This window comes from Hylobates moloch, unplaced genomic scaffold (genome assembly GCF_009828535.3).
Source record: "Hylobates moloch isolate HMO894 unplaced genomic scaffold, HMol_V3 SCAFFOLD_12, whole genome shotgun sequence".
Classification (NCBI taxonomy): domain Eukaryota; kingdom Metazoa; phylum Chordata; class Mammalia; order Primates; family Hylobatidae; genus Hylobates; species Hylobates moloch.
The window spans coordinates 20,785,829-20,813,692 of NW_026652287.1; the positions used below are offsets into that span (position 1 = coordinate 20,785,829).

The following is a 27,864-nucleotide window of genomic DNA, read 5'->3' on the forward strand; positions in this document are numbered from 1 at the left end:
AGACTGAGCTGAACTCCAAGTACAAACTTTATTTCTATTACAAGGAAGTTAATAATTATTATAATAGTAACATAAAAACAAGGGGAAGGGGCTCTGACACTTGGTTTTCAGAGCAAGCATGGGGCTGGGGCAGAGCCCAACATACCCCTGTGGGGACAGGGAGCCCTCAGCCCTCCCCATTAGAAAGCAGTGAGGACAAAAGATCCATGCTCCCCCAGGAACAGAAGGCAGTGATGCCAAATGCCAAGGAAGCAGCTTAAAACACAGCCCCCAGTCCACTCACCTCCAGCTCAACACATCAAAAGCCTCGTTACTGACAGACATTGCAAGTGGCCTGAGCACCTTACCAGAGCCTCACACACACCTGGGGCCCAATCGGGTGTGGACAGAGGCAGTACAGGGAGAGGTTGCCCAAAAGCCCCCAAATTTAGGCCCCAACAGGGCAGAGAATCAGTTTACTGGTGGCTAACAGGTTTCCAAAATCTTCCCCTCCTTCCACCGGGACCACACAGCACCAAGGGGCAGTGGCGACTTGTCAAAAGGGAGCTCTGGCAGCCGAGGCTGCAGCTTGTATTTCACTGCTGCCAAAAGGTAGCAGCTAAGGCTGAAGCGTTCCTCAACCGCCACCCTGCTCCCTTCCCTCAAACCCAAACCCCCACAGCACAACCTCAAAAGACACAAAATGGCCATAACCTAGAAAAATCTAAAATCTGGAAAATCTCTCCCACCCAAAGAGCCAGAGAGGTGGGCCTGCACGGCAGCAAGTGCTGCTGTGCACAGAATACAGGAACCGATGTAAAGTCTCTGGAGATACCATTACTCCTCCTCTTCCTCCTCTGCATCCCCAGCTCCTTGTTGCTTGGAGGGCTTTGCCTGGTGAACAACACAACACAAATGAAGCTTTACGTAAAAAGTGAAAGAGCACTACTCCTCCCCTGGATCCCTGAAAATGTCCTGCTTCCTTAGAAACCTTCTCCTCAAAAGCCAAAGGAACAATCTTTGAACCACAACCAGCCTGGTCCCAGCAACTTCTACAACTTCAGGAGCCACACAAGCCCCACCATGTCTGAGTCCCCCCTGAGCATCCTGGGCTGGAGCCCACCTTACCTTTGCAGTTCTGCTGCAGTAGTTGGCAGCTGCAGGGGTGACCCCAGAATTCCTGCCACCTTCACTCCCACCACTGAAAGAAAACAATTGGAAACTAGCTCCTAAAGTGTCCCTGAGCAAAGGTCAACAAACTCAGAGGGAACAGGAAGCAGCCCTATGCTACCAGACAAACCCCAAAAAACCCATGGGCCACAAAATAATTTTTTTGGAGTCAGGTAACAATACAGGGAAAATCCATACTCCTCCCCTTACCAGGCAAGGACCTCAGTCTTACCCCAGGCCCGGCAAGGGTAACCAGGCCTTTGCCCATGTTCACTTCAGCTACTCCCAAGCCCCATTCCTGGGCTACTGATTCTTACCTAGCTCTGTATCTCCCTGTAGGTCCACAGGAGAAAGAGGGCACAATGTTTTCTGGGTAGAGATTTTGAGGAGGGCGAATCACTGAAACGTGCCCAGGGGCTATGGCCCCATTCTGGCTGTTTCGATTCCGCCCCCGGATGTCCTGGCTGTCTGAGTTGTTGAGCTTCTGCACAAGAGGAGGGCTGGGCTGGCACCCAGGTCTGGGGCCTGATGTTGATCTCGATAGCTGATTATAGGTAGCTGTCATATTGTTAATGGGTCGGCTGGGAGGCAGACAGGAGGTGGGCCCATTAGCTGTTTCCTGCTTAATATCATCCAGGTAACCAGAAGACAGGTCTCCTGAGAAGAGAAAATGGTAACAGCTTTAGGAAAAAGCCTGCTCTGGCTATAGTGCCAGGTTTAGGGCAGGAACAAAAAGATTCCAGATAGAAGACAACTGCTCAGCCAGGTGTGGTGGCTCATGCCTGTAAACCCAGCACTTTGGGAGGCCAAGGTTGGGGCGATCAGCTGAGGTCAAGAGTCCGAGACCAGCCTGGCCAACATGGTGAAATCCCATCTCTACTAAAAAAAAAAAATACAAAATTAGCCAGGTGAGGTGGTACACGGCTATAGTCTCAGCTACTCAGGAGACTGAGACCAGGAGAATCACTTAAACCCAGGAGGTGAAGGCTGCAGTGAGCCAAGATCATGCCACTGCACTCCAGCCTGGCCAAGACAGAGCAAGACTCTGTCTCAAAAAAAAAAAAAAAAAAAAAAGACAACTGCTCACCCCAAAAGGCCGCTGGAACCCACATCTCCAGGGCAGAGATGGGGATATTTTATCAATTCTGCACATATCTGAGTCCTCAAAGACAGCCTCCTAACTGTTCAACAACAGTGTGCAAGCAAACCTTGAAAAACAATTTTTTTTTTTTTTTTTTTTTGAGATGGAGTCTTGCTCTGTCGCCCAGACTGGAGTGCAGTGGCATGATGTTGGGTCACTGCAGCCTCTGCCTCCTGGATTCAAGTGATTCTCCTGCCTCAGCCTACCAAGTAGCTGGGACTACTGGCGCCCGCCACCACGTCCAGCTAATTTTTGTATTTTTAGTAGAGACGGGGTTTCATGATATCAGCCAGGCTGGTCTTGAACTCCCAACCTTGTGATCCGCCCACCTCAGCCTCCTAAAGTGCTGGGATTACAGGCGTGAGTCACCATGCCCAGCCAAAAAATAATTTCTAATTGGCTTTGTGGTGGTGAGGTTTCAAAAACAGTTTACTTGCCTAAACATGATGCTCTTAAGTAATAATAATAAGTTTGAGGCTGGGTGTGATGGCTCACACCTGTAATCCCAACACTTTGGGAGGCCGAGCTGGGAGGAACACTTGAGCCCAGGAGTTCAAGATCAGCCTGGACAATGTGGCAAAACCCCAACTCTACAAAAAAAAATTAAAAATTAGCTGGGTGTGTTGGTGGGCACCTAGCCTACCTATAGTCCCAGCTACTCAGGAGGCTAAGGGTGGGAGAATCACTTGAGCTCAAAAGGTCGAGACTGCAGTGAGCTGTGATCACGCCACTGCACTCCAGCCTGGATGACAAAGAGACCCTGTCTAAAAAAATAAAATAAAATAAATAAGTTTGAGGTCAGTCACAGTGGCCCACGCATGTAACCCCAATGCTTTGGGAGTCCAGGGCAGGAGGACTGCTTGAGGCCAAGAGTTTGAAATCACCCTGGGCAACAGAGCAAGACCCTATCTCTACAAATACAAAAAAATTAGCTGGGTGTAGTAGAGTGTGCCTGTAGTCCCAGCTACTTGGGAAGCTGAGGAGGGAGGATCACTTGAGCCCAGGAGTTTGAGGCTGCGGTAAGCTATGATTGTGCCACTGCACTCCAGCCTAGGTGACAGAGCAAGACTCTGTCTCTACAAAAAAATTAAAAATAAATAATAATAATAGGTTTGAGTACCCTAAGTGTATTTCAACTTGAAATGGGGGCCCAAGGTAGCTACCATAAGGTCTGCAAATTATCTACAAATAATCCACTAAGTGCACAGACAGGAAACCAGAAACTTATTACAAGCACTTACTACTACGTGTATCTCATGGATGTCTGCAAAGCCATTACCCTAAAAATCACACACTTGAGAGAGCTCAGTCTAATGTGGGACCACAACTACCTGCAGAGGAGTCCCCCATGAGACCCTAGTGTGTTTGGAAATTCGAGATGCAGGTAATCCCCACGTTAGAGCACTGGATGAGAAGTGGTAAACAGGCCAGAGCCAGTAGTAGACCTGTGGCCTTGGCTGAGTCCTGGCTAATAAATACCCTGGTGTCTGACACGCCTCCTGGGCAGCTCTGGTGAGGTCTCTTGAGGCTGGGAATCCAGTCTAGGAATCCCCTCTGTCACATGGTTGGTTGCTGTGGCTGGGCGTTGGTCACACTGGTCCTAAACAAGAAAAACCAGAATTAGTACCTCTGAATTGAGTTATTCCCAGAAAAGAGCATGTGATGGGAGGCACAACAGTGTATTCCTCATCTGGAGGGGGACTTTGACAACCTCTGAAAGTTCTGGGAACTTTCAGTAACCACACATCTGGAATGGTTGCATTCAATCCCATCGGCACATGAGGCACTGACAGAAGCACTTTCTGATTTGTGCAGGGATGCAGGAAGGGCTGGTCTTGTAGCCCAGAAAAACATTTCTTTCTTTTTTGTTGTTTTTTAAGACTATTCAAGTGCAATAGTGAGAAGGGGGAAAAGAGTAGAACAAGGAGTTCAATCTGTAACTGTGAACAATCAACTGAGATAACTCACTACCTTCAGAGCAGCTGAAGAGCATTTCTATACTCTGACCAGAGTATTTATTTGTGTGGTTGCTTATTTCAGTCTGCCCTAGAGGGTAAGCAGTCGCTTATCTACTGTTTGATCCCAAAGCAAGAGTCTTTTTCTTTCTTTCTTTTTTTTTTTTCTGAGACAGAGTCTCGCTCTGTCACCCAGGCTGGAGTGCAGTGGTATGATCTCGGCTCACTGCAACCTCCGCCTCCCAGGTTCAAGTGATTCTCATGCCTCAGCCTCCTGAGTAGCTGGGATTACAGGTGCCCGCCACCACATCCAGCTAATTTTTGTATTTTTAGTAGAGATGGGGTTGCACCATGTTGGCCAGGCTGGTCTCAAACTTTTGACCTCAAGTGATCTGCCCACCTCAGCCTCCCAAAGTGCTGGGATTACAGGCATAAGCCACCGCGCCTGGCCTCTGAAAAGCAGGAGTCTTTATTACAGAAATGAAATGTACAATGTTCTAGTAACAGCTGCATGGCATCAACTACAGAAATGGTAGCTGCAGTGTTGACTCTCACTCCCCATAACATATACGATTGGGCAGAAAACATTTTTTCCACTAACAGATTGGAATCCTATACTGTAAATACTGAAAAATGACTTCATATTGTCTAGTCCAACTCCCTCACTTACAGATGGCCCCAGTGAGGGTCATCCACAGGACAAAACCAGAAGTAGACCCTCAGGTCTCCTAGAATGCAAGTCTCAAATGCCACCACAATGGGAAAAACCCACCTGATGAAAAGCAGGGAGACTCTCATCTAAACCCTCTGACAAGGCTTCCTTCCACACCTGCTCAAATAGAGTCCTGGCTCTTTGGTCCTCAGCTAGTAACAAGATGGCTTCAGTTGCCCGAAGGGAGGGAAAGTCTGAAAGCCTGCGGTATTGGTTACCACAGACAGCTCACAAAGACGACATGGCCAGAAGCCAAGTGTGTGCATTCCTTGTCAGGATGGAATGCAACTTAAAGGCTAAGGAAGTGTTCTCAACTCTGGAAGCCTCAGGTTCACTCACAGAGCCACATGGACAGGGACTCCAGGGACCCTTACCTGGTGATGGAACAGCACCTCCTCTTCCAGCTGTACCCCACAGAATTCACATGGGATGATGATGCTCTCCTCCACAGGGTGTGAATTGCTCAGACCCATCAAAGAGTCTAACTGGTTACTTGCAGCCTGTTGCAAGAAGTTCTGGAAGATGACATCAGGTTCCTCCACCCCTCTGGGGGAAGAGCTGCCAGTATTGAGTGAAGGTAAGGCACGTGAAGGGTTACAGCTTGTCTGTCATTCAAAAAATATAGGTTAAAAACAAAAATCAGAGGTTAAGAAAACAACTACATTTCTAAAATATTTTCTAGAAGAAGTCATATAATTTTAACAATGCTTGGCCGGGCGTGGTGGCTCACGCCTGTAATCCCAGCACTTTGGGAGGCCGAGGCAGGTGGATCACAAGGTCAGGAGTTCAAGACCAGCCTGGCCAAGATGGTGAAACCCCGTCTCTACTAAAAATACAAAAATTAGCCGGGCGTGGTGGCACTTGCCTATGATCCCAGCTACTTGGGAGGCTGAGGCAGAGAACTGCTTGAACCCGGGAGGCAGAGGTTGCAGTGAGCCGAGATCGCACCACTGCACTCCAGCCTGGGCGACAGGGTGAGACTCCGTCTCAAAAAAAAAAAAAAAAAAAAAAAAATTTAAAATGCTTAATATTGGAAAGAGAAACTAAAAAGAGGAATACACATAGAACACTCATTTTACTTTTAAATATTTTTGTGGTTTTTCTAAGTGTGTTCATTCTTTTTAAATTAATTTGAAAAGATTCAAGGTTCTTCCCACCACACCCATACAGTAAAAGAGAGGCACAAATATTCTTTATTATCTTTATTAATGGATTTTCTATGGTACTCCCAAAACAAAAACTACATGTATTCAAATAATATATTATTTCATTTATGGGGGAAAGTATGTTCCATCATCCAGAGTACAGGCACTACTTAGTAGTTGTGGAAATGCCAGACTACGCCAAACCAAATCAGAGTATTGAGAGAACAAGAAATTCCCTCCAGGCCAGGCGTAGTGGCTCATGCCTGTAATCTCAGCACTTTGGGAGGCTGAGGTGGGCGGGTCACAAGGTTAGGAGTTTGAGACCAGCCTAGCCAACATGGTGAAACCCTGTCTCTACGAAAAATACAAAATTAGCCGGGCATGGTGGTGTGTACCTGTAGTCCCAGCTACCCAGGAGGCTAAGGCAGGAGAACAGCCGGAACTCTGGAGGCAGAGGTTGCAGTGAGCCCCGATCGCATCACTGCGCCCCAGCCTAGGTGACAGAGTGAGACTCCGTCTCAAAAAAAAAAAAAAAAAAACAGAAGTCCCCTCCATCAGGTAATCCTCAAACACATAAAGCTATTTGCTCATCATTCCTAAATGGCTCAAGAATAGTCAATCATTCAAATAACTGATACCTTTTCAGATACCAAGTATTTAGAGATTCCGAAACTGGGAAAACCCAGAACCTGCCCTCAGGGAACTCAGCCTAGTAGTGCAGACCAACAGGAAAATCAGAAGACCACATCATAAAGTGACAAACCATAAGAGAGGTGGGCACAGACTTTCAGAAGCACACAGGTGTGGTTCCTGAACTAGCCTTCATAGTACCTCTCAGGATGGCTTCCATAAAGTCACATCTGAACCAGCTCTACAAGTAAGGGGTCTGTGTTGTTGGATGTGTTAAGGAGACAGGGGCAGAAGGCCAGACACCTTTCAGGTAGATAAAGTAATGTGCAGAAAACACCCTTGACCTTTCTAGAAAAATGCAAGGACTTCAATACAGCTCCAATAAATCAAAATGTGGCATGAGATGAGACCAGATCACAAGACGGGTAGTGGAGATATATGTGCACCAGTCACTACCACATGAAAGGGCTGCTAGCATGAGATTTCTAGGTCTGCTGAAATAAGCATCATTCCCTGCCCCCCTTTTATTTTGCTAGAGCTGGGGTCTCACTATGTTGCCTAGGCTGGCCTTAAACTCATGGGCTCAAGCAATCCTCCCACCTCAGCCTCCTGAGTAGCTGGGACTACAGGCACACATCACTGCCATCACTTTTTCTAAGAAGGAACAAGGCTAAGTTTTCATATCTGTATGCCACTCACATCATGGAAAAGAACACTTGCTATTCCTACCATGGGCATTGTATTAAAATGATTTGTTCAAGGCCTCATGTGGCCTGTAACACCAATTATGGCCTGCATACAATCCTACTAAAAGTCCTCAAGTAATTCATAACACACCTGATGGTCAATCAGCAGTTCCTCTGGGTAGAGCTCCTCACAAAATTCACAAGGCAACATGATCTCGTCAGCTGCACCTAGGTATTAGGCCACACAATGAGACTCAGGATGAACAAAAACAAACTTGAATTTAACTTTTTATCCTCTTTTTGGGATCTTATATAGAAGTTTGGCTTTCTTTAATGTTTCTTATAGATAGCAATTTGTGGGGCTGTATATTCTCAGAGGGAACCCATCCAAGAGATAAACTCTAAGCAAAAACTTCCATTACAAAACAAGAAATGTACTTGACCCCAATTTCCTGAGTAGCAGTATAGTAGTAGTTTACCTGCTACTCACTACTCTAAGGAAGCGATTTAAATGTGTAATAATCATAGGCAATAATCTTAAGTGTTTTCCACACACTATTTCAATCCTCAGAAAAAACTTACGAAGTAGATCCTACATTATCCTTATTTTACAGATAAAGAAACTGAGCAAACTGGCAAACAATATCCTGAATACTCCTCCCAGTACCAAAAAATGCTGACTAAAGTAACTGAAGTGAACAAATTGATACATTTTAAACCCAAGATTCCCAGACACAACATCCTCAGTAAAACTGCTAAACAAATGGGAGGGTGAACAATGGGGGGATGTAGGGAAATTTACCCTTCTACCCATCTAGATTTTAGTTCTGGGTAAAAGAGAGAAAAGTCTCTACCAAGTAGAGTAACTAGAGCTTGGCCCCTTACATAGGTTTGGGGTCACAGTCTGTGCTTCTGTTTTTTATGTTTCTATTTTTACATAAATTCACATTTGTGACTTTTTTTCTGTTGCCTAGATTGGAGTGCAGTTGGTGCAATCTTGGCTCACTGCAGCCTTGATCTCCCAGGCTCAAGAGATCCTCCCATCTCAGCCTACCCAGTAGCTGAGACTACAGGTGTGTGCCACCATGCCTAGCCAGTTTTTGTTTATTTTGTGTAGAAATGAAGTCTGACTCTATTGCCCAGGACGGTCTTGAACTCCTCAGCTCAAATGAACCTCCCGCCTCAGCCTCCCAAAGTGTTGGGGGGAATGAGACATGATGCTCAGCTATGTTTATGCTTTTTAAAAGTCCAAGCCAGCCGGGCATGTTGTCTCACGCCTATAATCCCAGCACTTTGGGAGGCCAAGGTGGGTGGATTACCTGAGGTCAGGAGTTCCAGACCAACCTGAGCGACATGGTAAAACCTCGTCTCTACTAAAAATACAAAAATTAGGCAGGCATGGTGGTACAAGCCTGTAGTCCCAGCTACCCTGGAGGCTGAGGCAGGAGAAATCACTTGAACCCCAGAGGCGGAGGTTGCAATGAGCCAAGATCGCACCATTGCACTCCAGCCTGGGCAACAGAGGGAGACTCTGTCTCAAGAAAAAAAAAAAAAAGTCCAGGCCAAAAGCTTAAAGTTACCCCTAATGGTAGTATCTCTATGTGCCTGCCAGAAGCATTTATAAATTCTCAGAGGAACATGCTAGAAAACTTGGTGTTCACACACACACATAGCAAGCCTCCATAAACAGGAGACAGCAGAAACAACATAGCAAAGAAACAGTTTTTGCTATTTTTGGACACAAAAGAAAAATAAGTATATTTAACATGTTTAAAGACATGTTAAAGAGGCAACTATGCTGGGTGCAGTGGCTAACGCCTGTAATCCCAATCCTTTGGGAGGCCAAGGTGGGGCAGATTGCTTGAACTCAGGAGTTCGAGACTACTAGCCTGGCCAACATGGTAAGGAACCATCTCTACTAAAAATACAAAAAAAATAGGTAGTGGTGCATGCCTGTGGTCCCAGCTACATGGGAGACTGAAGTGGGAGGATCACTTGAGGCCTGGGGGCGGAGGCTGCAGTGAGCTGAAATCACGCCACTGCACTCCAGCCTCGGTGACAGAGCAAGATCCTGCCTCAAAAAATAAAAACAAAAAACAAAACCAAAAAAAAAACCAAAGCAGGAACTGTAATATGACTATGGAACAAAAGATTATTTTAAAAAATTAGGAGGTACAATGAGGAAAAGGATCAAACAGAACTCAAAATGAAATATATAATCACTAAAGTGAAAATCTTAATGGACACATTAAACAACAGATTAGAAGTAACTACAGAGAAAAATCAAACTAGAAGACCGATAAGAAATTACCCAGAATGGCTGGGCGCAGTGGCTCACACCTATAATCCCAGCACTTTGGGAGGCTGAGGCGGGTGGATCACCTGAGGTCAAGAGTTTGAGACGAGCCTGGCCAACATGGTGAAACCCCGTCTCTACTAATAATACAAAAAAATTAGCCAGGCATGGCTGGGCGCAGTAGCTCACGCCTGTAATCCCAGCACTTTGGGAGGCTGAGGCAGGCGGATCACGAGGTCAGGAGATCAAGACCATCCTGGCTAAAACAGTGAAACCGCGTCTTTACTAAACATACAAAAAATTAGCCGGGCGTAGTGGCAGGCGCCTGTAGTCCCAGCTACTCGGGAGACTGAGGCAGGTGAATGGTGTGAACCCGGGAGGTGGAGCTTGCAGTGAGCCGAGATCGTGCCACTGCACTCCAGCCTGCCTGACAGAGTGAGACTCCGTCTCAAAAAAAAAAAAAAAAAAATTAGCCAGGTGTGATGGTACATGTCTGTAATCCCAGCTATTCAGGAGGTTAAGGCAGGGAGAATCACTTGAGCCCAGGAGGCAGAGGTTGCAATGAGCCGGGATTGTGCCATTGCACTCCAACCTGGGCAACAAGAGCAAAACTCCGTCTCCAAAAAAAAAAATGTTCAGAATAGTATAGCAAATACCCATATACTCCTCATCTATATTCACAAAGCTTAATATTTCCTCACATTACTTTTGTGTATTTTTCCCCTGAACTATTTGAGAGTAAGTTTGAACACATAACATTTTATTCCTAAGTACTTCATCCTGTGTCTTTGAAGAACAAGGGCACTGCTTTCTCCTACGTAAACAATACGGATGACTTAGGAGTTGGGATGCAATCCAGATTCCATCCTGACCCCAAGATTCATCATATGCATTAGGAGGTATGGCAACCTCATTTCTCTTTTCCTCCCCCTCTCTCCCACAAACTTCAGGGTGAGTCTTCAGATCTTTCACAAGGACATACGGATGAGAACTTAATCTAAGTTCTTTACTTGTACAATAATGTCCTTTAGAGCTTTTTTTTTTGAGACAAGGTGTCACTCTGTCACCAGGATGGAGTGCAGTGGCACAATCTCGGCTCACTGCAACCTCCGCCTCCTGGGTTCAAGCGTTCACCTGTAATCCCAGCTACTCGGGAGGCTGAGGCACAAGAATCACTTGAACCCAGGAGGCAGAGGTCGCAGTGAGCCGAGGTCATGCCATTGCACTCCAGCCTGGGTGACAGAGCGAGACTGTCCCAAAAAAAAAAAAAAAAAAGAAAAAAGAAACGAAAAAGAATAAGGCAAATTCTCTTTCATCAAAATCTTTCAATTGTATAAGAATTGTATAACCTAAGACTTACAAAAACTGTAGAGAAAGAGGCTAGTGCAGAATGAGCAAGCCTACCCTGTATGTCACTCAGAGAACTGGGACCGCCATGAGACTGGTCGGCCTCACATACGGCCCTCCAGAAGTCCTGCTCTGCCACACTGGAGGCTTGGCCTTCATTTTGCAGACTTAGGGCCAACATGAAGTCCAAGTTTGCACTGTCTTCACCACCCTCTTTGGGGGGCTGTTGGCCTCTATTCCTTTCCTGCCTCTCTCGTTCTTCAACTGAAAAAAAAAAAAAAAAAACCCCAACCAGCATTCAGGATACCTTAGAAATGTTACCACCCTCAACTTAAGTCCATGCCTAGCAAATAGTCAAGGTTTACAGGCATCTGGGTAGGAACAAAAATGACCACGTTCAATCAGCTCTCTTCACCCTCTGGGTCTCCTAACTCTGAACATTAAAGTTTGCCATGTGAAAAGGCTCCATTATTATTCTAACTGTATTATTAAGCAATATTACTGAGTCATAATTATGAGACAGGCACTGTGCTAAACATTTTATACTTATTTTCTGAATTATAGTAGAATGGTTTAAAGCACGAGGTCAGATTATCTGAATTCAAATCTCAGTTCTACCTTCAAATTTACCTACCTTCGAATAATGAGAGAATTAAATGAGTTAATACATATAAAGCACTTTGCAAATGCCTAAGGGAAATAAGATACAGGTTGGGCATACCAATCCAAAAATCCAAAATTTGAAACTTTTTGGGGATCAATATGGCTCTCAAAGAAAATGCTCACTGGAACATTTTGGATTTCAGATTCTCAGATTTGAGATGCTCATCCAGTATATATAATGCAAATACTTCAAAAGCCAAAACACTTCTGGCCCCAAGTATTTTGGATAAGGGATACTCAATCTGTATAAGTGTTGGCTATTTACAACACTGTCATCATCCTCACCATTATGAACCCTAACTATAATCCAATGGAGGTTATTTCCATTTTATAGGAAAGTGAGGTATTCTTCCCAGTGTTACTCAGCTACAGTCAGGTTTCTATAATCAAGATCTATCTGGCCCCAAAGCCCTGTTCCCATTTGCCTTGGGATTTTGATACCATTCTAGTTCCCTAATCCCAAGCACAACTCACACAGATTATTCTGAATTAAAACCTGGGCTGTAATGTTCCTTTGGTTGGTAGTTCTATTGTGGAAAACATCTGATTCAAAGGCTCTCAGGGGCCTTCGCGGCAGCCTCATGGGTGGGTCCAGAGCCTCAATTTGTCTGAGGAGTTGGGATGCAATCCAGATTCCATCCTGACCCCAAGATTCATCATATGCATTAGGAGGTATGGCAACCTCATTTCTCTTTTCCTCCCCCTCTCTCCCACAAACTTCAGGGTGAGTCTTCAGATCTTTCACAAGGACATTGCGACCACAGTTGCCACATAATTCCGTCCGGGCACCACAATAATCTTCATGTTCCTTCAGTTTGAGAATGGAAAGTTCTAAATCACAGTGCTGACAGACAGCAAGCCGCAAAGGGCACTCAGTCTCCTACAAAACAGAGGAATGAGGCAGTTAATATGCATATCTAGGAGAGGTGTGTTTTAGTACAGGGCAAGGAAAGCCAAGAGTATCTACTGCAATCTTTTCTTCCAACCCTTGATTCTCCTGCCATTTTTGAATGTATTTAATTATTTAAGAGTCACAGCTTACCCTTTTGTTCCTGCCACAATGTTCTATAAAGGAAAATAAAATATTAGAGGGAGCCCACTACTCAGCCACCCTAACTATCATATTGTTTTGTGTACACATTACTAAGTAATCTAAAACCAGCCAGAGAAGCCCAGGAGCAAATAACAAGAATCATAGCAATTCAGATGTTTGTCAAAGCTCCAACGTCCCTGTCCCCTACCAACTACTCCAATTCAGTTTTTTTTTTTTTTTTTTTTTTTTGAGACAGTGTCTTGCACTGTCACCCAGGCTGGAGTGCAATGGTGCAATCTCGGCCCACTGCAACCTCTGCCTCCCGGGTTCACACGATTCTCCTGCCTCAGCTTCCTGAGTAGCTGGGATTACAGGTGCACACCACCACACCCGGCTAATTTTTTGTATTTTTAGTAGAGACGGGGTTTCACTATGTTGGCCAGGCTGGTCTTGAACTTCTGACCTCATGATCCGCCCGCCTCGGCCTCCCAAAGTGCTGGGATTACAGGCTTGAGCCACCGCGCCCGGCCTCCAATTCAGTCTTACATACCTAATAATGAGGAAAAGAAACTGCACTTTAGAAAGACACAGGTTTCTCTAACCTTCATATTTGTATTTAGCACAGGCTTTATTTTTTATTTATTATTATTTTTTGAGAAAGTATTGCTATCGCCCAGTGATAGAGTGGTGTGCATGGAGTGCATGGTGCAATCTCGGCTCACTGCAACCTCCACCTCTCGGGTTCAAACAATTCTTGTGCCTCCGCTTCCTGAGTTGCTTGGGACCACAGGTGTGTGCCACCACACCCAGCTAATTTTTTTGTATTTTTAGCACCAAAGGGGTTTCACCACGTTAGCCAAGTTGTTCTCAAACTCCCAGCCTCAAGTGGTGTGAGCCACTACTCCTGGCAAATCCGTGTTATTTATCTAATAAAAGAACTTTGGGGCCCGGGCAGTGGCCCACGCCTGTAATCCCAGCACTTTGGGAGGCCAAGGCAGGCGGATCACCTGAAGTCAGGAGTTCAAGACCAGCCTGACCAACATGGTAAAACCCCACTCTACAAAAAATACAAAAATTAGCAGGGTGTGGTGGCATTCACCTGTAGTCCCAGCTACTTGGGAGGCTGAGGCAGGAGAACTGCTTGAACCTGGGAGGCGGAAGTTGCAGTGAGCTGGGATCACACCACTGCACTCCAGCCTAGGTGACAGAGTGGAAAAAAAAAAAAAAAAACTTTTGAAAAAAAACTTTCTGAATTGGCATTATATCTACATGGTATCAAATTTTATTTCTTAATTTTAATTTTTCTTTTTTTTTTGAGACAGGATCTCAGTGTCACCCAGGCTGGAGTACAGTGGCATGATCTTGGCTCACTGAAACCTCTGCCTCACAGGTTCAAGCAATTATCCTGCCTCAGCCTCCCGAGTAGCTGGAATTACAGGCATGCAGCACCATGCCTGGCTAATTTCTGTATTTTTAGTAGAGACGGGGTTTCACCACGTTGACCAGGCTGGTCTTGAACTCCTGACCTCAAGTCACCTGCCCACCTCCGCCTCTGAAAGTGCTGGGATTACAGGCTGAGTCACTGCACCTGGCCTACCTTTTTATTTTTATTTTTTTGAAACAGGGTCACACTTTGTCGCCCAGGCTGGAATGCAGTGGCACAAACAGGGCTCACTGCAGCCTCAACCTCCAGGCTCAAACAATATTGTACCTCAGCCCCTTGAGCAATTGGGACTACAGGAACAGACCACCATTCCCAACTAATTTTTTAGTTTTTGTAGAGATAGGGGTCTCACGATATTGCCTAGACTGGTCTTGAACTCCTTGGTTTAAGCAATCTTCTCGCCTTGGCCTCCCAAAGTGCTAGGATTACAGGCATGAGTCACTGTAGCCCGCCATGAATTACCTTTACGGGTAATTTAATTATAAATTAATAAAATCAAGTTGTTACAGTTTGAGGCACACAGAATGAAATGCACAAATCTTTAAGTATATACCTTGGTGAATTTTTACATATGTATATTCATTCTTATATAACTACCATATAAACAGCTGTTTGGATTTTTATTTATTTATTTATTTTTATTTATTTATTTTCTTAGAAGGAGTCTCGCTCTGTCGCCCTGACTGAAGTACAGTGGCGCAATCTCGGCTCACTGCAAGCTCCGCCTCCCAGGTTCACGCCATTCTCCTGCCTCAGCCTCCCGAGTAGCTGGGACTACAGGCGCCCGCCACCATGCCTGGCTAATTTTTTGTATTTTTAGTAGAGAGGGGGTTTCACCGTGTTAGCCAGGATGGTCTTGATCTCCTGACCTTGTGATCTGCCCGCCTCAGCCTCCCAAAGTGCTGGGATTACAGCTGTGAGCCACCGCACCCGGCCTAGAAATGAAGATCAAGGCTGAAGGATGCTCCCTACTGAATGGGAAAACTGTCCTTGGTTCCACATGGGCTGTAGACACAGCCCTTCTGCCAGCAACTGTTCCTGCAAGGAACTTGTGCTCAACTGAACAAACTGTCACATGGCTCCTTGAAGGGGCACAGCACTGATTTCACTTGCGTTATAAAAGATTGAGTGGTGCTTTTGACTGTTAGTTTATGTCAACACTTGAAAACAAGGTGAGCCAGTTTTTTTTGTTTGTTTTAGATGGAGTCTCACCCTGTCACCCAGGCCAGAGTGCAATGGCACGATCTCGGCTCACTGCAACCTCTCCCTCCCAGGTTCAAGCAATTCTCCTGCCTCAGCCTTCTGAGTAGCTGGGATTTCAGACACGCGTCTCCATGCCCAGCTAATTTTTGTATTTTTAGTAGAGACGGGGTTTCACCATATTGGCCAGGCTGGTCTCGAACTCCTGACCCTGTGATCCACCCACCTCAGCCTCCCAAAGTGCTGGGATTACAGGCGTCAGCCACTGCTGGCTGGATTTTTAAATTGGTGAATTAACATACTCATTCAATGTTGGCCAGTTTTGGCCAGGTGCCATAGTTCACGCCTGTAATCTCAGCACTTGGGAAAGCCAAGAAGGGAGGATCACTTGAGGCCAAGAGTTTGAGACTAGCCTGGGCAACATAGCAAGACCCCAACTCTATGAAAAACAAAAATAAATAAAATTAGCCAGGCATAGAGGCCTATACCTGTAGTACCACCTATGCAGGTAGATCATTTGAGCCCAGGAATTCGAGGCTGCAGTGAGTTATGATCATGCCATTGCATGCTAGCCTGGGTGACAGAGTGAGACTCTGTCTCTTAAAAAAGGTTTTTAATTAAAAAAAAAAAAAATGACCGGGCACGGTGGCTCACGCCTTTAATCCTAGCACTTTGAGAGGCCAAGGCGGGTGGATCAACCTGAGGTCAGGAGTTCAAGATCACCCTAGCCAACATGGCAAAATCCTGTCTCTACTAAAAATACAAAAAAAATTAGCCAGGCATGGTGGAGCACGCCTGTAATCCCAGCTACTCGGAAGGCTGAGGAAGGAGAATCGCTTGAACCTGGGAGATGGAGGTTGCGGTGAGCCAAGATTGCGCCACCGCATTCCAGCCTGCGAGACAGGAACAAAACTCCATCTCAAAAAAAAAAAAAAAAAAAAAAAACTTTGGGCTGAGTACAGTGGCTCATGCCTGTAATCCTAGCACTTTGGGAGGCTAAGGCAGGAGGACCACTTGAGCCCAGGAGTTCAAGACCAACCTGTGCAACACAGCAATAGAGACAACACCTGTCTCTATTTTTTGGGTTTTTTTTTTTTTTTTTGAGACGTAGTCTCACCCTGTCGTCCAGGCTGGAGTGCGGTGACGCGGCCTCAGCTCACTGCAACCTCTGCCTTCCGGGTTCAAGCGATTCTCGTGTCTCAGCCTCCCAAGTAGCACACACCTCCACGCCCAGCTAATTGTTGTATTTTTAATAGAGACAGGGTTTCACCATGTTGGCCAGGCTGGTCTCAAACTCCCGACCTCAAGTGATCTGCCCACCTCCACCTCTCAAAGTGCTGGGATTACAGGCATGAGCCACCATGCCCAGCTGACCCTGTCTGTATTAAAAAAAAAAAAACAAAAACAAAAAACCACGTTCGGCCAGTTTTATCTCAACTAGCGAGCAAATGATACTCTATTCTCTCTCAGCAAATGCTGAGGAATTTCTTAGGTTAAATAGCATGTTATCCAGGTGTTCAAGAATTTAAAATGAAGCCAGGTGTGGTGGCTCACGCCTGTAATCCCAGCACTTTGGGAGGCTGAGACAGGCAGATCACAAGGTCAGGCCAACATGGTGAAATCCCATCTCTACTAATAATTAGCCGGGAGTGGTGGCGGGGCACCTGTAATCCCAGCTACTTGGGAGGCCGAGGCAGGAGAATTGCTTGAACCTGGGAGGCAGAGGTTGCAGTGAGCCGAGATCACACCACTGCACTCCAGCCTGGGCAACAGAATAAGACTCCGTCTCAAAAAAAAAAAAAAAAAAGAATTTAAAATGAAATGACAGCTTGTAAGGCAGGCTGTGTGCTAAAGAGGTTATCCCACACTGGCAACTCTAGGGCTGGCTTCATATTCAGTGAGGCTGCCAATAACCAAACCCCAGCAGAAATGACAGACTCAGTTCCAAAGGGAGAGACTTCGTGAGTCTCAACATACACAAGGGAGTTCCAACAGCCAGGTAGCCAAATCTGGCAGCAGTCACATAGTCAAGGCCTCAAACAGGCTTTGAGAAACAGTATGCATGTGAGCTCGTGGAGAACTAACACTCAACCAGACTGGCTTTCTGCTCTGCATGTGGGTCTGTAATCTCAGCAGGACTGGGCCCACAGTAACTCACTCCATGGACTAACCTCATGCTTCTTCAACAGCCTCTTCTCCAACTTCTTGTTACATTTGCAGGTCACCTAGAGTAAGAAGTGAGAATCAATAAATTGGCTTTGTGACAATATGCTCATTTGCTATTGCACAATAGCAAACAGAATACATTTATGAACAACAGCAAGTATAACACATGTATAAACATTTGGGTACTTGGTGGCTCACCTGACAGTGTTCTGCAGCCATGTGAGTCTCCATGTCAGATTTGGGAAATGGTTCCTTGCAGATAGGACACATACCAATGTTCCTTTGACAGTGGATCTCATGGATGGTAAAGTTAAACACAGGAATTTCTTTTTTGCTACAGAAATAGACCAAAGAAAAAGGCAAGCATTACTGACTAACCTATGCCTTTTCTTGCACAGTGGCATCACATGGAAATCTGTCCTGTCCAATCTTTAGTCTCCATTATTTATCTTTAGTGAATACCTAGCCTACAAACTCATGACCATTACCATTCCTGCTTTTCAAGAACTAAATCCTGGCCAGGCGCGGTGGCTCATGCCTGTAATCTCAGCACTTTGGGAAGCCAAGGCAGGCGGATCACCTGAGGTCAGGTGTTCGAGACCAACCTGGCCAACATGGTGAAACCCCATCTCTACCAAAAATACAAAAATTAGCCAGGCGTGATTCCGGGCACCTGTAATCCCAGCCACTTGGGAGGCTGAGGCAGGAGAATCGCTTGAACCCAGGAGGCAGAGGTTGCCATTAAAAAAAAAAAAAAAAAAACTGGCCGGGTACAGTGGCTCACGCCTGTAATCCCAGCACTTTGAGAGGCCGAGGCGGGCAGATCACCTGAGGTCAGGAGTTCAAGACCAGCCTGACCAAATGGAGAAACCCCGTCTCTACTAAAAATACAAAATTAGCCAGGTGTGGTGGCACATGCCTGTAATCTCAGCTACTCAGGAGGCTGAGGCAGGAGAATCGCTTGAACCCACGAGTCGGAGGATGCAGTGAGCCTAGATCGTGCCATTGCACTCCAGCCTGGACAACAAGAGCGAAACTCTGTCTCAAAAAAAAAAAAACAAAAAAAAAACTAAATCCTTTCCAGGTGCAGTAGTAATCCCAGCACATTGGGAGGCTGAGGCAGGCAGATCACTTGAAGTTAGGAGTTCAAGACCAGCCTAGCTAACATGGTGAAACCCCGCTTCTACCAAAAATATAAAAAATTCACCAGGTGTGGTGGCAGGTGCCTGTAACCCCAACTACTCGGGAGGCTGAGGCAGGAGAATCACTTGAACCCGGGAGGCGGAGGTTGCAGAAAGCTGAGATCATGCCACTGTACTCCAGCCTCGGGGACAGCGAGATTCCATATCAAGAAAAAAAAAAAAAAAAGAACTAAATCCTGAAGGCTGACTCTTCTGTGCAACATTCTGAGTTACCGGTGCTATGCACTACTACCTCTAAAAGCTCAGCCTTACTTTCTCAAAGTCAGAGCTGATCACAACATAAAGTCAGATGCCAATAAGAGTGGAGCTAGGCTATTCCAAAACTATCCATGTCCCAAAGCAGAGTGATATGCTCCAGGATTATTTTAAAACAGAAAACAAACCAAAACAACAACAAAAACAAGTGAAAAAACACCCTACCACTGATTTTCCCTCAGTCTTAAGTAGTTTAATTTCATTGGATTTTATTCCATGAAAAGTCAAACCAAAAAGAGAAGACACCAGCTTTCAGATAGTCAAAGGGGAAGGGGAAATTGTCTCCTGTATGCCTCACATGACTTTCAAAGCAGGCTGGATGCTTCCTGACTACAGGAACATGCTCTCTGGCTGGGTTGGTAGCAACTTCACTGTAAAGCTGTACAAAAATGAAATCCTGAACCCTTTCCTCCACCAGTCTGGTCTCTCCACTTCATTTTTGCCTTTCTCACTTAGTTTAGTGGCCCAAAGATCATATCTAAGCTATACAAATTAAGGAGGTAAAGTGATAATCTTACATGAAAGAGTAAGACCATTTAAACATGAAAAGATTATACATATACTCGAACTAAAGGTACATTCTATTCAAAGGCCTTACTTTTACTTATTTGGATAGGACCATTGTAAAATTACAATTTCACCAGCTAAAAACTACATTAAAGAAGGTACCTATAACGATAATTCAGAAAAATAAAATACTGAACAGGATCAATACAGATAGTCATAAAACATTATTTAATATCATATTTTGCCTCTGAAGCTGAATACTAGAAGAACTCTCTCCCATACTAAATTATAAATAGCTTATTTCTCTTTTAATAACCTTTAATATTCAGACATTGTCTAAGAAACATTTCAAAGTAGGATAAACGATATGCCTCCAGCTATAGTCATTCTTCCAAACTGAAAGACCAAGACACCAAGGAAGTGCAAATTCATTTTCATCCAGTGGTGGAATTATCAAGCTAGGGACCCCAAGGTAGCTCTCAAAGCAGCACTGGAAGGTGACAGAACAATCAACTGTGAGAGATGGGAAGAAAACTCAAATGGATAAAGAGGTAAATTACTGACAGATTTAACTTCCCATATTTCTCTCACATTTCTAGCTTTTTAAGGAAACTACTCATTTTGAATTAATTTAGTTAAAATAATACATCCCAACTTTTTAAAGATGTTGTGAAACCAATACTTTAATACATTACTGGTGGTAGTATAAACTGCCTAAAAACAGTCTGAAAATGCATTTCTAGGACCATAAAATTATATACTCTGCAACACAATAATCCTACTCTTGGGATCATGTATGAATATTTTCATTACAGTATCACAGAATGGTAAAAAATGAAAGTCATTAAAAATACCTAAACAAGAAAGGAATAGCTAAGTTACATATAGTACACCAACAAAGTGAAAGAAGCAATGTTATATTGTGATTGTAAATCATGTATGTACAAATGCCAAGAAAATTAAAGCCAGTAATTACTGCTTAGGGTGTAGAAAACCTGGGTTCCTTTTTCATAATTTTGGCAATAATTTTTATTTTAATGGTAAATATGGAGACACTAAATGTCTAGCGTTTACTTTACAAGGCTGTTCAGGATAACTTGTTGACATACTACATACACAAGGCCCCTAAAACTTTAGAACTAAAACAAAAAATATTAAGGACCACACCATCATAATATGAAGCAACAAGAATCAAAAGCAGCTGTCAAGTAAGACTACAAAGCATTTACTATTCCACATATTCACCTCTTAGGAAATGCTGAAATAAAAGATAGTTGTAACAATTATATAAAACAGTTGCCTGCTGGGTTTTTTTCTTTTAAAATTTAACTGCCAACATATTCCTACCAAACATTCCCACCAGACGAAATACTAATATGCTTACTTCCTATCTTTGGATAAAATGAAGATGTTTTAAGTGAGATAAATGAGCACACAATTCCGTATCTAGATAAAACTGCTAAAAGTCTCAAGGAAGGGCTAGCAAATTAGAGGTGAAATTTCATTTAGATAGAAATAGCTGAAAGGCAAACCAAAGCTTCCAGAAAAATTCCCAAGAGCTTTCCAAACACTAAACACAAACAGCCAGAAATTATTTCTTTACAGGTTCAGTCAGCCTTCTATGCTAATCTGCTTTTTTCTTTAATTTCTTTGGCTTTGAATAGCATTGTTTTTCACTAGCTTTCCATTAACTCACCCTTTAACTCTCTTAGCACAGTTATTTACATATTGTCCTAGGCTTCAGATTCCTCCTAATTAGAGTGGACTGATAAAGCAGGTGTATCTTAACTAATGCTAAAAACCAATGTGTCTGTTTTCTTACAAAATCATGTTTTCTTTTGATTATTTGTTCCACTGATTACTCTGTTTCAGTAGCTATACATATAAAACCCAAACAAAACTAAAATAATTTATGAAATGGTAGAAAGTGATAGTGGCATAGCAGAAATACCCTACAATATGGCAAGACACCTACAATGAAATGAAATCTTAATTCCAAGCAGGTAAAGAATATTGTAACCAGCTGTTGCTCTAATTATATCCTAATTCTGCCAAAGTTAGGCTGAGAAGAAAGAAAAAGACAACAACGATGACAAAAATGTTATTTGGCTCAAATATTCCACCAATGAGTCAAATTATTTTCCTTATTCCACATCTCTTTCTACCACAGTTTGCTAAGGTAAACATAGCACATTGTGAAAGAAGTACCCAGTGAAGGAAAATAAAGTAATAAACATAGCAGACAGTTCTGCTTTGCTTTTTTTGTCAGCTTACAGTAAAAGCACTTGTATAGCACCAAGATACCAAGATAAGTTCTTAGGAAATCCCCAACAGGAACCAGCTGATTATTAACTTTACAACCAGTTTCATTTCATCAGGAAAGAGATGCTCTTTCTTGTAATTCATGTGAGTTATAAACACCAAAATAGAAAGCTTAACTCAAGACTGTGCCAGTCTTCACTAAGAGTTTTTAAATCAGGAAATGATAGTTGATTAAGCTTGACTGTCCTCATTCCACTAACATTTCTTAGATTTAATGTCTTACCAGTTGTCACACAGTCGAGTTTCCTGGTCATCTAGAAATTCAGCCATCTTTAGCTCTTCCTAAAAACCACAAAGGAAGACATGAACTTTCTCTTTCATTTCTGCTTTAAAGATGACATGCAAAAAAACAAAATAAAAAACTAGTATACAGAAAATGTCACCCAAACCTGCATGTTAGAGCATTGTATTCAATATCCAGCCCCTTGGGATTTTGTTATTTTAAAATTTTCAATTTAAAATAATTTTATTGGATAAGGGACTTTTAAAAAATAAAAATAATAAAATACTTTTACTAGGCTGGGTACAGTTGCTCATGCCTGTAATCTCAGTACTTTGGGAGGCCAAGGTGGGCGGATCACTTGAGCCCAGGAGTTTAAGACCAACCTGGCCACAACATGGGGAAACCTCATGTCTACAAAAAAATACAAAAAATACAAAAAAAAAAAAAATTACCCAGGCATGGTGATGTGTGCCTTAGTCCCAGCTACTCGAGAGGCTGAGGCAGGAGGAATGTGCAAGAGGAATGCTTAAGCCTGGGAGTTCAAGGCTGCAGAGAGCCATGATCATGCCACTGCATTCCAGCCTGGGTGACAGAGTGAGACCCTGTCTCAAAAATAATAACAAGAACAACATCCTGGCCAGGCGCGGCGGCTCATACCTGTAATCCCAGCACTTAGGGAGGCCGAGGCGGGCGGATCAGAAGGTCAGGAGATCGAGACCATCCTAGCCAATATGGTGAAACCCCCATCTCTACTAAAAATACAAAAATTAGCTGGGTGTGGTGGTGCATGCCTGTAATCTCAGCTACTCGCGAGGCTGAGGCAGGAGAATCGCTTCAACCAGGGAGTCAGAAGTTGCAGTGAGCCGAGATCGTGCCACTGCACTCCAAACTGGTGACAGAGTGAGACACCGTCACAAAAATAAATAAATAAATATAAAATAAAATAACATCCCTTATAGACTTCATCCAATTACCCTAAAAGCATCATAACAATAGTAAAATTATCAAATAGAGGAAATTAACACTAATACAATATTAGTAACTAATCTATAGAATTTATTCAAATTTCACCAACAAGCCAGGCATAGGGGCTCATGCCTGTACTCCCAGAACTTTGGGAGGCTGAGCTGGGAGGATCGCTTGAATCCAGGAGTTTAAGATCAGCCTGGGCAACATGGTGAAACCCCTTCTCTACAAACAATTTAAAAATTAGCCAGACATGATGGCACACACCTGTGGTCCCAACTACTCAGAAGGCTGAGATGGGAAGATCACTTAAGCCCAGGAGGTCAAGGCTGCAGTGAGCAGTGATTGTACCACTGCACCCTAGCCTGGGTGACAGAGTGAGAGACCCTGTCTCAAAAAAAAAAAAAAAAAAAAAAATCACCATCCCAAAATCACCGTCCCACCCTTTTTCTGGTTCAGCATTCAATCTAGGATCACACATTGCATTTAGCTATTACTTGTACTTAATCTCCTTTGATCTGGGAGAGTTCAGTCTTTCCTTCTCTTTCATGACCTTGTTAAGCATACTGGCTTTTTTTTTTTTTTTTTTTTTTAAACAGAGTCTCACTCTGCTGCCTAGGCTGGAGTGCAGTGTAGTGCGTCTCGGCCTGCCTGCAACCTCCACCTCAGCCTCCTGAGTAGCTGGGACCACAGGTGTGCGTCACCATGCCCAGCTAATTTTTGTATTTTTCCTTCTCTTTCATGACCTTGTTAAGCATACTGGCCTTTTTTTTTTTTTAAACAGAGTCTCACTCTGCTGCCTAGGCTGGAGTGCAGTGGTGCGATCTCGGCTCCCTGCAACCTCCACCTCAGCCTCCTGAGTAGCTGGGACCACAGGTGTGTGCCACCATGCCCAGCTAATTTTTGTATTTTTAGTAGAGACGGGGTTTTACCATGTTGACCAGGCTGGTCACTAACTCCTGACCTCATATGATCCACCAGCCAGCCTCAGCCTCCCAAAGTGCTAGGATTACAGGCATGAGCCACCATGCCCAGCCAGCTAGTTATTTTATATAATGTCCTTCAATTTGGGTTTGTCTGATATTTTCTCATGATTAAATTCAGGTTATACATTTTTGGCAAGAACACCATAGAAATCATGTTGTGCTCATCTCAGTGCCTTGTATCAGAAGGTACATGATGTCAACAGTCTTATTTTACTATTGATGTAAACCATGATCACATAGTTGATATGGTGTCTGCCAAATTTCTTCACTATAAAGTTTCTCCTGCTTTTTAAACAAGATGTCAATGCAGAAAGCAAAGCACTGGCAACTTTACTACCATTGTTTAGTTTAGATTATTCCTTTCCATGACACAAAAATGGTCTTAAATCCTGCCCCCAGTAGGGTTCTTCAATGGTTTTGGCATTATCAAGCGAGTTGCCACTTTTGCAAACATGTAGTCACTTGTTCAACATGCTTAATTAAGACAATACTTTGGGGCTGGGTCGAGTGGCTCATGCCTGTAATCCCAGCACTTTGGGAGGCTGAGGTGGGCGGATCACTTGAGGCCAGGAGTGCAAGACCAGCCTGGCCAACATGGCAAAATGCCTCTCTACTAAAAATAAAAAAATTAGCCGGGTGCCTGTAGTCCCAGCTACTAGGGAGGCTGAAGCAGAATTGCTTGAACCCGGGAGGTGGAGGTTGCAGTAAGCCAGGATCACACCACTGCACTCCAGCCTGGGCAACAGAGTGAGACTGTCTCAAAAAAAATAAAAATCAAAAAAAAAAGGACAATACTGTGGGCTAGGTGCAGTGTCTCATACCTGTAATCCCAGCACTCTGGAAGGCTGGGGTGGGTGGATCACTTGAGCTCAGGAGTTCAAGGCCAGCCAGGAAACATAGTAAGACCCTGTCTCTATAAAAAATAAGCAGCTGGGCGCGGTGGCTCATGCCTGTAATCCCAGCACTTTGGGAAGCTGAGACAGGCGGATCATGAGGTCAGGAGATCGAGACCATCCTGGCTAACATAGTGAAACCCAGTCTCTACTAAAAAGAGCTTGCAGTGAGCCGAGATTGCACCACTGCACTCCAGCCTGGGCGACAGAGCAAGACTCCGTCTCAAAAAAAAAAAAAAAAAAAAAAAAAATTAGGTGGGTATTGTGGCACATGCCTGTAATCTCAGCTACTTGGGAGGCTTGAGCCCAGGAGGTCGAGGTTACAGTGAGTGAGTTGTGATCACACCACTGCACTCCAGCCTGGGTGACAGAGTGAGACCCTGTCTCAAAGAAAAAGAAGACCATACTGTGTGCCACTGTGCCCTGGCACTAAAAATACTTTACAAAATAAGGAAATATAGTGTCTGATAAAGCAATTTAGTGGTAGAGAAAAACAATAAGCAAAAAAATACATAAAACTTAAGGTGAGTATTGTGATGGAGAAGTATACTGACAAATGGGGGTGGAGTAGAGGCAAATCTACTTTAGGTAGATAAGAGTGGTCAGGGAAGAACTTTCTGGGGAGATGACATTTAAATTAAGAACTGAAGTACAAGAGCCAACCATGAAAAGACAAAGATGGAGGATGGGAATGGGAGAAAATCCACCCAGGCAGTGGGAAGGGCAAAAGGCCTAAAAGCAATGAAAGAGAAAGTAAAGGCAGATCTGGAAGAGCATAATAAAAAAGGGGAATGACTCAAGAAGCTCTTGTCATATAAGACAGAGAATATTGGATTCGATTCCAAGCTCAATGGTAAACCACTGAAGGGCTTTAAACTAGGGAATGATATAATTCAAGACACCCATTCTGGGCTGGGGGCGGCAGCTCACGCCTGTAATCCCAGCACTTTGGGAGGGCGAGGTGGGCGGATCACTGGAGGTCTGGGGTTCGAGACCTGCCTGGCCAACATGGCAAAACCAAGTCTCTACTAAAAATACAAAAATTAGTTGGGCGTGGTGACGAGCGTCTGTATCCCAGCTACTCAGGAGGCTGAGGCAAGAGAATCACTTAAACCCAGGAGGCGGAGGCTGCAGTGAGCTGAGATCTCGCCACTTTCACTCCAACCTGAACAACAGAAGGTGACTCCATCTCAAAAAAAAAAAAAAAAAAAAAGATATTCACTCTGATATGAAATGACAACTAAGGAAGGCTGTCCGATTGATTTCAGGTGTGCTCTATTCCAGCCCACTAAGTGGCCAACTCTAAGGCCGGAGCTCAGATGTAGCAGGTGCTTGCTTTTCTAGATGCAAGGAGACTGGGGGTGGCCTGCAGTGGTCCTCCTCTGGGGGTCAAGTTCTGGCTGGTTCTGCCAGATTTAACCTCTCTGGGCCTCAGATTCTTCAGGCAGAGGACTGACAGTACTTCAAAGGGTCAAGGAAACGGGCGAATGCACGGAAGAGTTGAGGCACAGAAAAAAGTCTTCAAGCTTATAAGGAGCCTGTTCGGGGTCAGCTAGATATCTCTGGTCCGCAGAGGGGACCGTCCCTCTGCCCGAGGCGGCGGAGCTTCCACTGCCGGGTCCAGATACCCCAAGGCAGTTTCCAATCGCCCCCTTCCCCAGGAAGGTCGGTGATGGGGAGTGAAAAAGTAAGCGGCTTCTCAAATAATAGCAGTTGCCAAACGCTTACCGGGAAAATCTTTTAATCCCGACTACAATCCTAAGAGATGAAAGTCTTGGTCCCCACTTTACAGGCTGCGAAAGCGGAAGGTCACCTGAGTTTTCCGCAGCACCAGTAGGTCGGAGTGCGAGTTCAGACTCGGGTCCTTCGGCCTCGAGGCCGCATTAGGCCACTTGCGACCCCCCACGCCGGCAGCTCGAGGCTCGGGCTCTAGGCCCAGGCCGGCACTGAGCCCAGCTCCGCCCGGGACGCGGTGGCCACAGCGGCGCTGCGGACGACGCCCGCTTCCCGGCTCCCCAGACCAACCTAGGCCGCGAAGGGGGCGGCGTCGCCGGGGGCTGCCAAGGCGCCGGTTCCCTGAGGAGAAAGCGCGGCCTCCTCCAGGTGCCTAAGATGCCGCCGCGCGGGCAGCCTCTCCTCACAGCCGCGACCCCGGGCCCAGAGACCCCTCGCCCACACACCCCTCCCTTGGGATGCTGGACCCTTCCTAAACTGGAGGCCACAGGGGATCTCCAGCCGCGTGCCGCCGCTACACCTCACCAGGGACGAGAGGAGAAACGCTGAGTTGACACACTAGCTGCAGACACGGAGCCTCCTCTGTCAGACCCCGCACTGAACAACGGCCCTCAGAGCTGCCTCACCACTTCCGCCCATCGCGGAGGAGCGCGCCCATTGGCCAGGGGCGGCTCCAGCTGTCTGCCCATTGGATAACACCGTTGTCGCTCCCGGGGCCCCGCCTTCTGCGCGTCGATTGGCTCCCTGGAGGCCCACGGGGGCGTGTCCCTGGAAGCCCTGGCCCCTGCACATCTGGAACCAGAGGCACGGAGCTGAGCTGTGTGCCTGTTGCTGAGTTTAGCAACTGTCCCTGGCACAGGCTAATAATATTTGCATGAATAATTCTGTACAAACATTACTAATATGCCTAATATATTGAGATAATTAATGGTATTTGTTCTTTTCTCATGGGCCATTAATACTTATTAGTCATTCTTGTTGCTATGATAATGCCCTTGTGCAAGACTTCTGCAGCGCTGTGACCATATTTGAGCACTTTGCTTTTTTGCAGTGGAAGAATGAGAGCCTGAGATGCAGGTTTGAGAGCTAGTTTCTCCGCTTGCTGCCTTAATGGATTCCCTGAACTTCTCTTACCTCATGTATAATAAAGGAGAGAATAATTATATAAGTATAACCAAGCACATATTACAAACAATACAGCAATTTAAA

At 44.9% G+C, this 27,864-nt stretch overlaps 1 protein-coding gene across 3 annotated transcripts; it reads right to left on the bottom strand.

Moving 5' to 3' along the window:
- Positions 1–9: 9 nt before the first annotated feature.
- TRAFD1 (TRAF-type zinc finger domain containing 1) lies at positions 10–27,284 on the bottom strand. 3 transcript variants are annotated; one of them, XM_032168638.2, is made up of 12 exons: positions 27,181–27,284; positions 22,077–22,135; positions 17,766–17,901; positions 17,573–17,626; positions 12,199–12,604; positions 11,119–11,325; positions 7,570–7,646; positions 5,332–5,562; positions 3,770–3,890; positions 1,467–1,806; positions 1,108–1,180; positions 10–873 (listed from the first exon to the last, which is right to left on the bottom strand). In XM_032168638.2, the coding sequence occupies exons 2-12, from the start codon at positions 22,121–22,123 to the stop codon at positions 817–819; spliced, it is 1,749 nt and encodes a 582-aa protein (XP_032024529.1). In that variant the 5' UTR covers positions 22,124–22,135; positions 27,181–27,284; the 3' UTR covers positions 10–816. The 3 variants fall into 3 exon arrangements, with proteins under 3 accessions (XP_032024529.1, XP_032024530.1, XP_032024531.1); XM_032168639.2 differs by having other exon boundaries at positions 26,650–27,240; XM_032168640.2 differs by lacking the exon at positions 11,119–11,325.
- Between the last annotated feature and the right edge of the window lie 580 nt (positions 27,285–27,864).

Excerpts from the sequence above, each read along its gene's own strand:
- TRAFD1 (XM_032168638.2), bottom strand. The coding sequence starts at position 22,123 with ATGGCTGAATTTCTAGATGACCAGGAAACTCGACTGTGTGACAACTG. Across the intron at positions 7,647-11,118 it reads TTCTCTGAGTGACATACAGG|GTGCAGCTGACGAGATCATG; the intron begins GTAGGCTTGCTC and ends CCTAATACCTAG. Across the intron at positions 1,181-1,466 it reads ACAGGGAGATACAGAGCTAG|TGGTGGGAGTGAAGGTGGCA; the intron begins GTAAGAATCAGT and ends GTTTTCTTTCAG.